The sequence below is a fragment of the Podarcis vaucheri genome (genome assembly GCF_965113315.1).
Source record: "Podarcis vaucheri genome assembly, chromosome: 2".
NCBI classification, from domain to species: Eukaryota; Metazoa; Chordata; class Lepidosauria; order Squamata; family Lacertidae; genus Podarcis; species Podarcis vaucheri.
This window is the reverse complement of record NC_138760.1, coordinates 122,403,326-122,420,693: the sequence shown is the minus strand read 5'-3', so window position 1 is coordinate 122,420,693 and position 17,368 is coordinate 122,403,326. Positions and strand designations below refer to the sequence as shown.

Here is a 17,368-nt window from a genome sequence, read left to right as displayed (position 1 = left end):
GAACAGAAATCGTGTGGCGGCGGCACAGTAGCAGCGGGAGGCCCCATTAGCCAAAGTGGTGCTTCAGGTTAAGAACAGTTTCAGGTTAAGAACGGACCTCTGGAACAAATTAAGTGCGTAACCAGAGGTACCACTGTATTTAACAACAAGTACTTGAAAGACCAAACCGCGATGCAGCCGTGCTCTTTTCCATCCCTTTCAAAGAATTGCAACAATCTGTTCCTCCAATTGGTTCTCCCTTCACTGCAGTCAACTGAAGGCAACCAGCTATGCCCTGGGGGCCCGATCTTTCTCACTGCCAATGAAAATGAATGAATAGAAGGAGAACCTATGCATGTGTCACCGACACAAAAACTTTGGATATGCACTCTGTAAATTGATGAAAGTTTACTCCCCCCCTCTAACCCCACTTCTCAACTCCCCAACCTTATACTGTATGCAACATTATAGTCTGTCTGTGTGTGAATTTTTATGATATCCAAAGTAGCAGAGTAGCTTAGAGCTAAGAAGCAAAATAGCTGTTCTAGGTGATAGTTCCTTTTTACAGACTACAATGTCCAGACTCTTGGTATTCAAAAGAACCTTACTTTCATAAACATATAACTGAGAAAAATATATTTACAATCTCATGCTTATTCAAACACGGGCATGTTCTCACTTGAATTGTCTTACAGTTTCTTACAAAAGGTTTTTACTTTCACCTCAGCAGTAATTCTGTTTTTGAACTTTTGAGCAGTAATTTTGATCAGCATTTAGTGATCTTCCCCTGTTTCACTTCAGACAGATCACACTGACACACAATAGTATCCTGAGACATCTCTCTCAGCAGCACTTCTCCCTCATGCACAGAGAGAGAAAAGAACAGAAAAGCAGTTAGAAACAACAGTTACTGGAATAACAGTCTCAACAGAATGGAATGCCTCCCTCATGTGACTAACACACATGAGGGCTACTGTCAAAGGAAACTCCATCTTAAAACATTCTCATTTATGGAAATTAAACCATCATCCTTAGCACTTTCCCCAGACTTAGAGAAACCAGCGAGCCTTAAAACTAGGAGAGCAAAAAGCTCAAAGACAGAGGGCACTTAGCGGCACCCATAGAGGAGATGATTATGATGATAGCTCCATTGATGTCAGTGGGCTTATTCTGAATAAAACAACCCATTGCTTTGTAGACCTCAGATCTCCAGAGGAGGAAATAAGGGGATTTGTGTCAGGGAACAGCTTCCAAACCCTGCTGCCAATGCATTCTCCTCCTAGCTACACTTGCTATTCGCAGTTCATTGTCTTCTGGATCAGTGCCTTAATCTTTTGTAGATTCTGTATATCAGAGCATAGCCATTGAGGTGTCCCCAGATGTTGGTGTCCAGTTCCCATCAGCTTCAGCCAGCAGGGATGACAGTCAAGGATGATGGAAGCTGTAATCTGGACCTCACCACCTGGACTCTGCTGCCGTATATCCTTCCCATTGAAACAACCGTGGAAATAAATTTTGGACGCCATAGATTTATCCTGGTCTGGTGCATGCAATGTCTTTTGTTTTGCAGCTGCGTGATTTGTGCTTGTATAGTGGTGGCCATTGGCTATAAACAATAAAATTTATAGATACAGTAGATTGAACTGCAAAAAATAAGTAATAAAATAATAAAACGATTATTTTAATATTTTTTTGGTCCTCACTCCCAAATGGTGTGTGTGCTTTTGGTTATATTGTGCTTTTGGTTATATTGGGGGTGGGGGGTGGAGAAGTATGAAGGCCAAAACCGCTCCCCTCCTCTGCTAAATGGATGCAGGAGACCAGAGGCAACGAATGAAAAAGCAGGGAAAGACAAACCCTCCAAGTGCCACTATTTTCCAGGGATGTCCCTGATTTAGAGAAGCCGTCCTGGTTTCTGATTTGATCCCAGAATGTCTCGCTTTTCCTTAGGGTCTCCCTATTTTCATTGAAGAAATGCTGGAGGGAATGGAGTTATCCAACCCACGGGCCCTCTGAAGGCAATCCTGTATAGGAAAGTTTTTTAGGAAGGAAGTCTAAACAGAGTTAAATTTGAGAAAATTAGGATAAGATTGTATATTCGTGTTGAAAAATTAATAAAAATTGTTTTTTTAAAAAAGGAAAGTTTTTTAATGTTTAATGTTTTATTATGTTTTTATACATGTTGGAAACTTCCCAGAGTGGCTGGGGCAACGTAATAAGATGTGTGGTGTATAAATAGGAAAATTATATTTATGGAATGGGATGTTCCTATTTTCATCAGAGAAATGTTGGAGGGTTTGGAAAGATCGGTTGCTGGAGCTAAGTGATTGCATGATCCCAACCAGCAGAGCTGGGAACTGGACTGCCTCCATTCGGGCTGCAGGCATAGCTGTCAACCCTCCCTTTTTTGCCGTAATTTCCCTTATTCCAGTGCCATTTTCCGCTGCTATCCCGGATTGTTAGGTATCCTGTAGACTGTCCCCGGGGCAGGTGAGGCTGCTGATCCCTTATTTTCAAATCTGAAAATTGACAGCTATGGCTGCAGGGTGGCATCGTCCCAGCTTTCTGAAAAGATTTGCTGATAAGGAAACCAGTGACTGCACATCGGATCACAAGGAGACTTATTTGTGCAACATTCTGGCTAGCATATAAGATGCCAGGTAGATTCCAATGATACAATAAATTTTGAGGGACACCGCAAGGGGGCGCATCCAGCCTCGCAGCCTCCCAGGGCCCAACCCACAGCCAGCGAGCTCCGATGCCCAGAGAGGCAGGAAACGGGGCCAGCCAGGGGGACTCGAGAGCGGCTGCACTTTCCTGTCCCCCGCCGGGGAGAGCGGAGGAGCAGCGGCCCGTGGCCTGGCGAGTTTCCCCGGAGAGGAGCCGGATTCCGGAGCAGGGACGGAGCGAGGAGTCCGAGGTGCAGGAGGCGGGGGGGGCAGGAGGGGGAGGAGGAGGAGAGCACGTGGGCCTGGCAGGATCAGGCCCCGAGTGGAGTCAGAGGCTGCAGGGCGCCCCCCCCCCAAGCGGGCAGGAAGGGGAAGGGGCGCAGCTGAGGGGCAGGGCATCTGCAGGAGGGCGCAGGGGCAAACATCTCTGGCTCAGGCTGGCACGGACCCTGCCGGAGACCCTGGGGAGCTGCTCCCTTCAGTCCTGGGCTCAAGGGGCAGAATGAGGGGTCCAAGGCAGCTGCTGCTCCGCGATGGACGATGCATATAGTCGCTCACGGATCAGCGGCCTACCTGGGGCTTTTGCCTCCCCTCTCCCTGTCCCTCAGCAGGGAGCCCCGTCCTCTTCCACGGTCCTCCCCACGGGGGAGAGGGAAGGGGAGGCGGGGGGGGGGAGGAAGAGCAGTGCAGCGGGGGGAGCTCTTACTGTGACACCCTTTGCAGACCACTACTCCTGCCCCCCTTCCTCTGCCAGTGCCATTGATAAACATATCGCCCTCCTTCGTGAATTGGTCAGATCGCCTTTGAAAGCTCTCTTTTCTCTTGTAGTAATGATGTCCATCAGATTCATTTAGCAAGGAAATGGCTTCTTTTGTCTTCCCCAAATCAAGGTACACTGTGCCTACACATGGAGGCTCTGTTGATCTGTCACGGCTAATAAAACAGCTAATAGATCTATTTCCCGGAGAAGGCACCTGATCTTTTCCTTTTTTTAAAAAAAAAAAATTATTAGAGTTTCAGATAATACAAAAACAAAAAAGAGTAAAAAGAAAAAAAAGAAAAAATTCAACCTTTACCATCCAGATTTTCTATAACCTTTTTCCAGAACTTCCCCTCGCCTCCCCTTCTTGTATTCCATGCCCAAATATTTGTTCAACAAGTTCTTATCCCTAAATTTTTACCTTACTTTGTTATTATATTTAATTCAATTTACATAACAACTTTAACTTATATACCTCAATCATTTATGCTTAAAAAACTTTTTCTAAGGTCGACCCAATTCCCCTTCCACGAATTCCCCATTTTTATACTAATAACAACACAAAAATAAAAAAAGAAAGTAAAAAAGTCCAACGCCCTTTGGATTTCCAGACCCCATCCTCCCTTCCCCGGATTCGATCCCCAGATCTTAGTCCATTAATATCTACTGTCAGCCTGGCAACCTCACGCCTGAGGCCCTTAAATCTCTCTCAGTCCCTCTCTGCCGGTTTCTTTGAAAGTCCTTTATATTTAACACCAAGTCTCGGAGGGGCACTATCCCTATAATGCCCATGTTCCTTCCAGCCAGGCCTCCATATTTAAAGGTGGAGCTCAAATCCTGTTTCTTAATCTTTTTAAGTCCAGATAGTCCAAAAGCTCCAACTTTCACCTTGATCAAATTAGTGGTCCATAAATCTTCAGATCCCCACAAAAGGAGATCTTTCCGTTCCTCATTTTTAAGTTCATACCAAATTTTCCTCATCCAGTCCTTATCTTCTTTTATATCCATCTTGACCGGCCTCCGACTCTCCTTTGCTTTCTGCAACATTGCAGCCCCTCCTTCCTGCTCCTCCTGTTCAGCAGATATCTCTTTCTCCACTTCCTCAATTTTCTCAAATTTCTTTTCTTGTTCAGCTGCCTGGGTTTTGTACCTCCAGTCCTTTTCCAGCTCCATAGATACATTTGCTGTTGACTTCAAAGTTATAGCGGCTGTAGACAAAACATGACCTTGCTCATGCAACTTTCGCAGCTTTCCCAAGAGAAAGGCAACCTCATCCAGGTCAGCTAGTATTTTCCGACCTATTTCCATTCTTGTAATGTCCCTGAACCCCCTCTAGAGGGATTCTGGTTGTTCAGTATTCCTTTCACTTTCAACCCAAAAGTCCAGTTAATTTATTTCAGATCTTCTTTGTTTTCAACAACTTGTAACTATATTGTATCTAATGTAACCGGCAAGAACATCAGAAACAAAGTTCTCTATTTTTTCCGACTTTGACAGCTGGTTTGACAGCTGTCTAAATCTTCTGTGTCTCCTCAGCAGGCTCCTCTCGTGGATCACTCCCGGTCCTGGGAGGGATGGCATTTTAACTCAAAAAAATAGCTCCTATCCTCCAGCACAATTACTTATAGAATCAATCTGTGGAATTAATAACTTTCATCCAATAAGGAAAAGGCTCTTCTCTCGACCTTAGTTGTCAAATCCTTGCTTTAAATCGTTTACAATGGGGGGGAGACGGACTTCCTCTTTGCACCTCCCCCGCTCGTGTCTAATCCAAAAAAAAATTTTAGTCCAATTTCCTAATTTACTCACGGGTTGTTGCTTTTAGTTTTAGTCCAAATTTTCAGAAGAAGAAGTCAGCGCTCTCCGACGAATGGCATGCGGCTTCACTCGGCAGGGGAAGCAGAAGACTCACAGCACCGCGCCGCTCCCCGTCCCCTGCTCCGCAGCCTTTAAAAAGGCTCCTTCGCGGGTCGGGGGGCGCAAACGGTGCCCGCCGAGTCACCAGGTTCACGGGCTTCTGCGCCCGTGGTTTTTGAGGGTCCCCGCATCGCCGGTGCGGCAGGACCTTACCCCCGCTGAGCAGATTCCCTCCGGAACTTGGAGAGAATCCGCCATTCGGCGATGGCGCCAACCCGGAAGTCCGGCACTGTGGGTAAACATGCCTACACATGGAGGCTCTGTTGATCTGTCACGGCTAATAAAACAGCTAATAGATCTATTTCCCGGAGAAGGCACCTGATCTTTTCCGAAGCTGTCAAAGCTAGTGACCTCTTGTGTCTGCGTGTAAATCAGTGAGACAGGCTTAAGCCTGTTTCATTAATTGTTTTATTTCCACCTTCCTCAGTAAGGCTGCAGAGTTTTCAGATGAAGGCTGAGGGCTGAAGTGGGTGACAGTTTGGAGAATGCAGAAGAAAGGAGGATTCTTAAGATGTGTGGCATATGGAAATGAATTAATGATAATAAAAACGTTGAAGACAGTATTGTTAAAGACTGAGGAAGGCGAAATTGAAATTAGCTATTCATGTTCAGATTATTACTCATTTCATTTCTATACTGCTTCATATTTCTAAATTTTTTAATAATAAATTTTATTAAAATTTTCACAATATCTCCAATCATACAATTTTCCAAATCACATATTTTGACTTTTTGAACCTCCCTCAGCTCCTCTGACAATCATCCGTAATTAAATTTCTACCTTCACATTCCTTAATTATAGTATCGCCTTCAAGTAAAATCTTTCTATCCTCGTTTACATTCTTGCAATATTCCTTATTTTTTTCACAAAGCTTCTTTTAAACACACTAGCGTTGTTTGTTCCTCACATACACTCTTCAAATATTCTCTGAATTTTCCGCAGTCCTCTAGGAACTTGTGGTCTCTTTGAAGTCTGATTTTTCCAGTTAATTTATCTAGTTCTGCGTAATCTGTTAGTTTTTTTCTCCATTCTTCCAAAATCGGTAATTCTTCTTGTTTCCATTTTTGGGCCATCAATGTTCTCGCTGCTATTATTGCGTACTGAAAGAGTTTACAGTCCCTCTTATTTATTTCATTTCTAGTTATTCCCAGTAGCAAGGTTTCTGGTTTCTTTACAAAGCTATATTTCAGCATTTTCTTTAACTCATTATATATCATTTCCCAGAACCCCTTCACTTTCTTACACTCCCACCACATATGAATAAAAGTACCCTCTTTCTCTTTACATTTCCAACATTTGTTACAGGTTTTATACATTTTTGCCAATTTAACTGGTGTTATATACCATCTGTATACCATTTTCATAACATTTTCTTTTAACATAGTACATGCTGTAAACTTCAGATTTTCATTCCATATTTTTTGCCAGTCTTCCATATCAATACTATACCCTAAATCTCTGGCCCAGTGAATCATTACAGATTTAACTTCCTCATCCATCGTGTGCCATTCCAATAATATTTTATACATTTTTGAGATTATCTTACAATCATTGTTAACAATTTCCGTTAAAATTTCGAATCTTTTTCTTTATACCCTTTTTCTTTCACATCCTTTTTAAACATATCATTTATCTGGTAGTAGTGCAGCCAATCAAATACATGTTCTTTTACTTGCTCGTATGGCTTCAATCTCCATTTCTCTCCTTCTTTTACCACTAAATCTCCGTAAGTAATCCAATTACTCCTCATATTAATTTTCTTGACTCCCATAACCTCTAATGGGGATAACCAATGTGGAACCCCCATTTCTAATAGATTTTTATATCTGTCCCATACTTCAATTAACGATTTCCAGAAGATATGGTTTTCAAACGATTTATAACCTTTTTTCTTCTCTTGCCATAGATACGCATGCCACCCAAATCTGTTATCTGCTTCATATTTTTAAGAAAGAAGAAGAAGAAGAGTTTGGATTTGATATCCCGCTTTATCACTACCTGAAGGAGTCTCAAAGCGGCTAACATTCTCCTTTCCCTTCCTCCCCCACAACAAACACTCTGTGAGGTGAGTGGGGCTGAAAGACTTCAAAGAAGTGTGACTGGCCCAAGGTCACCCAGCAGCTGCAGGTGGAGGAGCAGGGAATTGAACCCGGTTCCCCAGATTACGAGTCTACCACTCTTAACCACTACACCACACTGGCTCTAATTAGTAATTAGTAATTAGTAATTAGTAATTAGAGAGAAATCTCATTGCAGTTTGTGTCCATAGGATGTTGAGAACATTAACTCTGTAGATCCAGGAGTTCTCTCCTCCTGATAGTCTTAGATTTGATTGTTCTTTCCGATAGAACAGGAGGAACGAAACATTTATGGGCTTAAAGCTGCATTGATTCTGGAGGCCACATTCCAGTGAGCTTTGTGGCCAATGTATGCACATGCATGCACACACAGAAAAGATACGCAGACCATAAAGTCACATGCACACACTCACCAGAGGTGCTGCACACACTCACCAGACATGCCATCTAGCATACATACAAGTCTTGCAAACACAATCAGCATGTTTAGACATTCCAACCCCAGTCCTGGGGGGAGGAGAAATAAGAGCACCAGAAGACCCTTCTGAATTAGCAAGGAGATCTGTGGGGAAAAGACCCTTCTGATCGTTCTTTAGAAATCCTCTTTAAAGAGCAGCCAGAGGGATCATGTATTTTCCTTTTGCCCCATTTCAGCACTGTGCTGGTTTGTGGTGAAATTGGAGTTGAAAAGATCTCTCTAAGGGCCCCTTAGGCATCTTTCTCTCCAGGACAGACAGAGATCTTCATCCTATGATCAGATCAGGAGATGGAAACGGCAGGGACTAGCAGGACACACCCTGAGGCTTGGGAAGCCATATGCAGCCAATGCACTGCAAGTTAGAGTGTCTTCAGTCAAGAGAGTTTGTGACCATCAAATTTAAAATATTTTGGAGTGGGTTGTTTGATTTTGTTGGCCAATGTTCCTTTTGTCTGTTTGTTTGTTTCTTAGACTGTTCAGATACCATACATTTAAAGCATGTGGCTTCCCCCAGAGAACCACAGGACCTGTAGTTTATTGCTAGAGTTCTCAACACCCCTAACAAACTGCAGCTGGCAGGATTTCTTGGTTGAAGTCATGTACTTTAAGTGTTAGGTGGGTCTGTCGCAGCCTTAATCATATACAAAGATCTGTTGCTGCCTTTCCAACATGCTAGAAGTTGCAGCCAGGATCAGCATTCCCTGTCCACTGAACATGCTCAGTCCTCTCAATGGGTTGTTTTTGGATTTCCCTCCCTCTGCCTTGGTCCCCCCCCCAAATATTATTTGTACTTCCATAAACCTTGATGTTTCCCCCAGTCTTTGGATAACTTCCCCTTCTCCCTGGGAGGAGCCGTTTGGGTGACATAATGATTGTCATTCACAGCCTGAACATTAGAAATAGAAAGAGTAATAATATATTTCAAAAACTGGCAAATGGTTAAAAAATGTGCTTTTGTTTTTATTCTTGGGTTTTATTTTACTTTGTGTTTATTTCTTTTCCAGGAGGGTGACGTAAAAATGGAAGAGCAGGGACCCAGGAGACCCATTCAAAGGGAGAGACTGGAGTGCAAAGGAAAGAAACCTCCTGCCGGCCAAGTTGGGACCATCAGGGATCTTCTGCCTCGGGCAGATTTATGTCAGATTAAGCAGGAGGCAGAGGAGGGGCAGCCGCAGCAGCACTGGGAGGCCCAGAAGCAGGATTTCCTGAAGACGATGCAGCCCCCTCGTTCAGGGTGGGAAACCCCACAGGCTCCCAGTTCTCCCCACTCTGGGGATGGTGTCCTCTCCTTCAGGGGAGCTGCAGATGCCAGTTGGTGGCCCAGTGGGAGAGCAGGGGGGACAGACCAGACCCTGCTCCCAGACACTGAGGGGCTTCTGGGAAAGGTAAGTGCCCTCCTTCTTGTAAAGAAGCTGGTAAAGTGCGGTCTTGACTATGCTACCACTCAGTGGATTTGTAACTGGCTGACTGACCGAACCCAAAGGGTGCTCATCAATGGTTCCTCTTCATCCTGGAGAAGAGTGACTAGTGGGGTGCCACAGGGTTCTGTCTTGGGCCCGGTCTTATTCAACATCTTTATCAACGACTTGGAGGTTGGACTCAAGGGCATCCTGATCAAATTTGCAGATGACACCAAACTGGGAGGGGTGGCTAACACCCCAGAGGACAGGATCACACTTCAAAACGACCTTGACAGATTAGAGAACTGGGCCAAAACAAACAAGATGAATTTTAACAGGGAGAAATGTAAAGTATTGCACTTGGGCAAAAAAAATGAGAGGCACAAATACAAGATGGGTGACACCTGGCTTGAGAGCCGTACATGTGAAAAGGATCTAGGAGTCTTGGTTGACCACAAACTTGACATGAGCCAACAGTGTGACGCGGCAGCTAAAAAAGCCAATGCAATTCTGGGATGCATCAATTGGAGTATAGCATCTAGATCAAGGGAAGTAATAGTGCCACTGTATTCTGCTCTGGTCAGACCTCACCTGGAGTACTGTGTCCAGTTCTGGGCACCACAGTTCAAGAAGGACACGGACAAACTGGAACGTGTCCAGAGGAGGGCAACCAAAATGGTCAAAGGCCTGGAAACGATGCCTTATGAGGAACGGCTAAGGGAGCTGGGCATGTTTAGCCTGGAGAAGAGGAGGTTAAGGGGTGATATGATAGCCATGTTCAAATATATAAAAGGATGTCACCTAGAGGAGGGAGAAAGGTTGTTTTCTGCTGCTCCAGAGAAGCGGACACGGAGCAATGGATCCAAACTGCAGGAAAGAAGATTCCACCTAAACATTAGGAAGAACTTCCTGACAGTAAGAGCTGTTCGACAGTGGAATTTGCTGCCAAGGAGTGTGGTGGAGTCTCCTACTTTGGAGGTCTTTAAGCAGAGGCTTGACAACCATATGTCAGGAGTGCTCTGATGGTGTTTCCTGCTTGGCAGGGGGTTGGACTCGATGGCCCTTGTGGTCTCTTCCAACTCTATGATTCTATGATCCCTCTCACCTGGGTTTCCAGCACCTGGAGGTCACAGGTCCACTGCCTCTAGACATGGAGGTTCTGTTTAGCTACGGTGGTGGATATTCCTCCTCCCCTTCACTTTCTCTCTAATCCACTTTAAAAAGGTTTGCTAGACCAAACCTTCCATGGCAGGTTTGCGATCATATCTCCTGCTATTCTTACTTTACCTAAACAGCTGCAGGTGACTCCTTGAGTTTTATCAGAACAGAAGCTGTGTCAGAAGAGGTGACCTTCCACCAACCCCCGTTTTCCTCCTCTAAATTGCCTCCATTTCCAAAATGCTCTTTTCTCCCCACTGAGGTAAAAATCTTGGCACGTCTTGCAGCCTCAGCAATCCCATGTGTAGTCGCATTAAATAAGACTGGCCTACCTTGCAAGGTTGTTGCAAGATGTATTAAGATAATGGCCAGGTTCAGATGACTGAATCACAGCCTGAAAAGCTGGGTTAAAAATAGGAACAGTTTTTAATGCATTGCTGCAGCAGTTACGCTAAAACCTAAGTTGACCCAAGTTTAAAACAAAAAAATATAGCCGCCACCGCATTCTCCTGGCCCCCACAACCAGAATGCATCACTCCAGGAAGGACTCTCACCCAACCTTTAGTGAGAGAGGGGAAAAGAGAAGGACTCTAAATGGGTAGTTGCACAAATTTACCAGCTGTGTTCCTGCACTGACAGCAAGGCTAACAAACAGGGGAGCTGGGAATGTGCTGGTCCCATATCTCCCTGCATCTGCCTCCTGACCTAATTCTCCCAGCCTACCTCATGATTTGGCCGGCCCTGAGGGTGAACTGTGATGAAACCAGGCAATTTCTTATGAGCCATAACAAACAAACTTTCCATTTTGCCCAAACCAGGAAACTGCAGCTGCCAGCTTTGGAACAAGCTGGGATATTAAGCTAACTTCAAACTGTGCTTGGTGAAAACAGGAAACTCTGGCTGATCAGTGGCTTCGTGGTTTGACTGATCCCACTGATAGCAGTAAAAATAGGAAGCCCTGTTGCGTTCAAAAGGGTTGTTTGGACAGAGTCTCTGATCAGCATGCGTAGCACGACAGGCTTAAAAAGCTAAAGGACCCCTGACCATTAGGTCCAGTCATCACCGACTCTGGGGTTGTGGTATTCATCTCGCTTTATTGGCCGAGGGAGCCGGCATACACCTTCCGAGTCATGTGGCCAGCATGACTAAGCCACTTCTGGCAAACCATAGCAGCGCACGGGAACGCCGTTTACCTTCCTGCCGGAGTGGTACCTATTTATCAACTTGCAATTTGACGTGCTTTTGAACTGCTAGGTTGGCAGGAGCAGGGACCGAGCAACAGGAGCTCACCTCACCCGGTCGTGGGGAATCGAACCGCCAATCTTCTTATTGGCAAGTCCTAGGCTGTGTGGTTTAACCCACAGCGCCACCCGCGTCCCAGGACAGGCTTAGGAAGCTATTATTATTATTATTATTATTATTATTATTATTATTATTATTATTTGCATCCTGCCTATCTGACTGGGTTGCCTCAGCCCATCTGGGTAGCTTCCAACAAAATAAAAACCGTCAAAAATTTCCTTGTAAAAGGCTGCCTTCGGAAGTCTTCCATTTTGTAGAAATGGCCTTCGGTTTTAAATAATTGCTCTCTTTTGGAATCATGTGGTGTAAACATGTATGTTGTCCTCTAGGTCCAAACACACAGAGACTCACACATAGTAGGAACAAGCAGTGCTTTAAAGTGCTTATCTTGCAAACTTGCCATCTAGGTTGTTTACTCCTGACCAAAGTTCCTGTTTCCCAAAAGGACAGGAGGGGGAGCAGAGGAGGAAACGGATGGGTTTGAAGGCTCTTTCCACCAGCCGCCTCTCTCCCCTGAGGAACAAGAGCAAAGGGTGTTTGCAGGGCAGAAGAACAGAGGAGTCAGGGAGGACAGAGGGAGCAGTGGGCGGATCCACCGCCTCTCCCAGGGGGTCCAGATGTAAGCAAGGGGCTTCCTTCATCTCCATGCAAGGGCCACTCATGTATTCAGAGCAGTCCTTTGCAGATTAACTCTTAACTTCCAAGGGATCTACTCTCAGGCCACTAATGTACATACCATGCCAGCCTTAGGAAGGAAGGTGGGACAGGCAGGTGAAAGGAATTGCCAAAGGTGTTTGAAAATGGGTGGGGGCTCTTGGGAAGGGGGTGCCCAATTGGGGCTTCTTCAGGGGCAGCGGAATGTCTTGGGCAGGAGAATCCCTGCAGGGGCTCTCAGACTCCCTTGGCTTCTTCTTCTTCCCTCCCTCCCAGGAAGCTGCAACCTGCTCTGGATTCTGCACTCCTCAGGAAGCTGAAGCTGCAAAACTAGCTGAGACTGAACCTGCAACCCTGGCCAGGATGGAAGGAGGAAGATGGACGGTTGACCTGGTCAGGCTGTCTCCCGCATCCCTCCCCACAACATCTGAGCATTCCCTCCCAGGACCCTTGGAGAAATCTGGTGAGTTCCAGGGGAGAGGAGATGGGGACAGGGATAGATGGATGGTGGAGGGAGAAAGCGGAAAAGATGGAGAGGAGACAAATGGAAGGAGGTTCCTGACAGGAAGAAGGAAGGGGTGAGACCTTCTCCGGAGCAGCTCTGTTTCTTGAATCCTTTTCATAAAGTAGTGGGGGCAGATTTTCTTCCTCCAGGCTTTGAAATCTTAGGTGTTATTTCCATGGCAGGAATAATTGATGATAATGATGTTGCACACCAATCCTGAACAATGGGTGAAGGGGAATGGAAAGGTTTCCCATAATTATTTATAATTAATGTATTTAAATGGTTTCTGTTACCTTTATTTTTTATAGACAGAGTCAGAATGATACATTCCACCAGCATCAAAACACAATAAATGCATGCACCTCCCCAGTTTGGTGGGCTTAAGGGACAAAGGACCAGTTATCATGATACACGATTCCTGTGGCTGGAGGCTCTACACTTAGGATTGGGCATATAAAGTCCAATAGTGTCTGGTATTATAAGCAAATTGTGTAAACTTGCCAATCTTACAGACTGGGGTTGTTTGTGAGAGTGAGTGAGTGGGATAATAATTTTAGCGCCCCTTGGTTCTCCCGCACAGAGGCGAGACAACTCCAGTAGTAATTATCTCAGGTTTATTCCTCAAACTCACAAATCACTGTGGAGCTCAGTCTTTGGCCTGTTCATCCCAGCTTGCAGTTGCCGAGTCCTCCAGCAAAGAAGCCCCCACTTTCACTTTCTTTTCCCCTCTTCTTGCAGATTCTCTCGAGCCTACGATTTTTTGGACAGGCGATTCCTGGGGTCTCTGTGTCAGAGCTCAAACTGGAGCTAACAGTCTGTGCCCCACCCCACCCCGTCACCCCCTCTTCCTGCTCTTTGTTCTTTGCTCCTGCTGCAGCTTGGCTGCTCCTCCCCTGCTTCACATTCCAACTGAATCACATCTCTTGCGTTCTCAGGCTCTGTCAGCGGAGGCACGAGAGGCTTGAGATTCACGGAGCTGACACCCTGTAATTTTGTCCGTCCCTAAGCTTCCATGGAGATACTGTGGTACAACCTTGGTGCAAATTTGAAAATAAGTACACAAAGCCAACAAAGAGACTCAGAGGTTTATAGTGGCACCAGCTTTCCTGGTCAAGAGTCCACTTTGTCAGACTGCAGCCCACAAAAGCGTAGGCCATAATACATTTATCTGTCTTTAAGGGCTGCAAAAGATGAAAGCGTAGGCCATAATACATTTATCTGTCTTTAAGGGCTGCAAAAGATGAATAAACAGAAGCGTAGTTCATCTATGGAATCTATCCTACAGGAGACAGTGACGGCCTGCAACATGGATAGCTTGAAAAAAAGGAAAAGACTGACATCTCTGCTCTGCCCTCGCGGTCCTAGGCAATAACGCTTCTTGATACTAGTTTCTGGAAAGCACGGGAAGGCAGAGAAGACTCTTGTGCTCCAGTCCTGCTTGCCGGTTTCCCACAAGCATCTGGTTGGCCTCTGTGAGAAGAGGATGCTGGACTAGGTGGGCCTTTGCCTGATGCAGAAGGCTCTTCTTAGGTTCCAATATAGTGCAATATTTCTACAGTTACATGTAGCACTTAAGTTTTATTTATTTCACAAAGGAGATACTGTTACTTTAGTCTGTGATCATTCACTTGAGAAAGAGAAATAGAGATGTGTCTAATAAACCAGTTCCAGCATAGATCTGTATTATAAAATGAAGATGCCTTAGTAAGTGTGAATGGAGTGATCATGTATTGTTCTTGCCATTATCTTGCCATTATTAGCTTTCGTAAAATTTGGAACCTCGAGAGGATAGTGGAGAATGAAGGTGTTACAATGAGAGAAGGTGCAGACTGGGATTGACAGTTGTTCAGTTCCATTTTTGTCTTTCTTGAAAGTCTAACAGGATTCTCTTTCCTCCCAGACTCCCAAACAGGTGAGGAAGATGAAAGTCAGAATTCTATGGAGCCACCTGTGAATTTATGCGAAAGAACAAAGAAATTGAGGATACAACAACAAACTCACAAAGGAGAGAAACGATTTGAATGTACGGAATGTGGAAAGAGCTTCAGTCGAAGTGGAAAACTTAGAATACACCAACAAACTCACACAGGGGAGAAACCATTTAAATGTATTGAATGTGGAAAGAGCTTCAGTAGAAATGATGCACTAAGAATACACCAACGAACTCACACGGGGAAGAAACCTTTTAAATGTATTGAATGTGGGAAGAGTTTCAGCAAAAGTGGAACACTTAGAATACATCAACGAACTCATACGGGGGAGAAACCATTTAAATGTATTGAATGTGGAAAGTGCTTCAGTCAAAGTGGAGATCTTAGAATACATCAACGAACTCACGCAGGAGAAAAACCATTTAAATGTATTGAATGTGGAAAGAGCTTCAGTCATAACGGAGCACTTAAAGTACATGAACAAATTCACACGGGGGAGAAACCATTTAAATGTATTGAATGTGGAAAGAGCTTCAGTGAAAGTGGAGCATTTAGAATACATCAACGAACTCACACGGGGGAGAAACCATTTAAATGTGTGGACTGTGGAAAGAGCTTCAGTCAAAGTGGAGATCTTAGAATACATCAACGAACTCACACAGGAGAAAAACCATTTAAATGTATTGAATGTGGAAAGAGCTTCAGTCGTAGTGGAACACTTAGAAGACATCAACGAACTCACACGGGAGAGAAACGATTTAAATGTATTGAATGTGGAAAGAGCTTCATTGAAAATGGACACCTTAGAATACATCAACGAACTCACACAGGAGAAAAACCATTTAAATGTATGCAGTGTGGAAAGAGCTTCAGTCATAACGGATCACTTAAAGTACATGAACAAATTCACACGGGGGAGAAACCATTTAAATGTATTGAATGTGGAAAGAGCTTCGGTGAAAGTGGGAAACTTAGAAGACATCAACGAACTCACATGGAAGAGAAACCATTTAAATGTATTGAATGTGGAAAGAGCTTCAGTCAAAGTGGAGATCTTAGAATACATCAACGAACCCACACAGGAGAAAAACCATTTAAATGTATTGAATGTGGAAAGAGCTTCAGTCGTAGTGAAACACTTAGAAGACATCAACGAACTCACACGGGGGAGAAACCATTTAAATGTATTGAATGTGGAAATAGCTTCAGTCGTAGTGAAACACTTAGAATACATCAACAAACTCACATGGGAGAGAAACCATTTAAATGTATGCAGTGTGGAAAGAGCTTCAGTCATAACGGAGCACTTAAAGTACATGAACAAATTCACACGGGGAAGACACCATTTAAATGTATTGAATGTGGAAAGTGCTTCAGTCGATATGAAATCCTTAGAATACATCAAAGAACTCACACTGGGGAGAAACCATTTAAATGTATTGAACGTGGAAATAGCTTCAGTGAAAGTGGAGCATTTAGAATACATCAACGAACTCACACGGGGGAGAAACCATTTAAATGTGTGGACTGTGGAAAGAGCTTCGGTGAAAGTGGGAAACTTAGAAGACATCAGCGAAGTCATACAGGAGAGAAACCATTTAAATGTATTGAATGTGGAAAGAGCTTCAGTCAAAGTGGAGATCTTAGAATACATCAACGAACTCACACGGGGGAGAAACCATTTAAATGTGTGGACTGTGGAAAGAGCTTCAGTCAAAGTGGCACACTTAAAAGTCATCAGCGAAGTCATACAGGAGAGAAACCATTTAAATGTATGGAGTGCGGTAAGAGCTTCAGTCGTAGTGGAACACTTAGAAGACATCAACGAACTCACACGGGAGAGAAACGATTTAAATGTATTGAATGTGGAAAGAGCTTCATTGAAAATGGACACCTTAGAATACATCAACGAACTCACACAGGAGAAAAACCATTTAAATGTATGCAGTGTGGAAAGAGCTTCAGTCATAACGGAGCACTTAAAGTACATGAACAAATTCACACGGGGGAGAAACCATTTAAATGTATTGAATGTGGAAAGAGCTTCGGTGAAAGTGGGAAACTTAGAAGACATCAACGAACTCACATGGAAGAGAAACCATTTAAATGTATTGAATGTGGAAAGAGCTTCAGTCAAAGTGGAGATCTTAGAATACATCAACGAACTCACACAGGAGAAAAACCATTTAAATGTATTGAATGTGGAAAGAGCTTCATTCGTAGTGAAACAGTTAGAAGACATCAACGAACTCACACGGGGGAGAAACCATTTAAATGTATTGAATGTGGAAATAGCTTCAGTCGTAGTGAAACACTTAGAATACATCAACGAACTCACACGGGAGAGAAACCATTTCATAGAATCATAGAATCATAGAGTTGGAAGAGACCACAAGGGCCATCGAGTCCAACCCCCTGCCAAGCAGGAAACACCATCAGAGCACTCCTGACATATGGTTGTCAAGCCTCTGCTTAAAGACCTCCAAAGTAGGAGACTCCACCACACTCCTTGGCAGCAAATTCCACTGTCGAACAG

General features: G+C 44.3%; 3 protein-coding genes across 3 annotated transcripts in view; all 3 read left to right on the top strand.

Moving 5' to 3' along the window:
- The window catches only part of LOC309524742 (uncharacterized protein), a 42,814-nt gene that overhangs the window by 13,120 nt on the left and 12,326 nt on the right, over positions 1-17,368 (top strand). The gene's annotated exons all lie outside the window — the stretch shown is intronic.
- LOC309524619 (uncharacterized protein) lies at positions 2,792-17,320 on the top strand. The gene is made up of 4 exons (XM_082209388.1): positions 2,792-2,899; positions 8,887-9,267; positions 12,673-12,859; positions 14,802-17,320. The coding sequence occupies exons 2-4, from the start codon at positions 8,902-8,904 to the stop codon at positions 17,207-17,209; spliced, it is 2,961 nt and encodes a 986-aa protein (XP_082065514.1). The 5' UTR covers positions 2,792-2,899; positions 8,887-8,901; the 3' UTR covers positions 17,210-17,320.
- The window catches only part of LOC309525145 (uncharacterized protein), an 82,616-nt gene continuing 75,121 nt past the window's right edge, over positions 9,874-17,368 (top strand). The window contains exon 1 of the mRNA XM_082210594.1: positions 9,874-11,648. The gene's annotated coding sequence lies outside the window, so the exon portion shown is untranslated. The remainder of the gene's footprint in view (positions 11,649-17,368) is intronic.

Bases quoted from the DNA above. Each gene is read 5' to 3' on its own strand.
- LOC309524619 (XM_082209388.1), top strand. From the start codon at position 8,902: ATGGAAGAGCAGGGACCCAGGAGACCCATTCAAAGGGAGAGACTGGAG. The intron at 9,268-12,672 runs GTAAGTGCCCTC...CCTCCCTCCCAG, and splicing joins CTGAGGGGCTTCTGGGAAAG to GAAGCTGCAACCTGCTCTGG. The intron at 12,860-14,801 runs GTGAGTTCCAGG...CTTTCCTCCCAG, and splicing joins AGGACCCTTGGAGAAATCTG to ACTCCCAAACAGGTGAGGAA.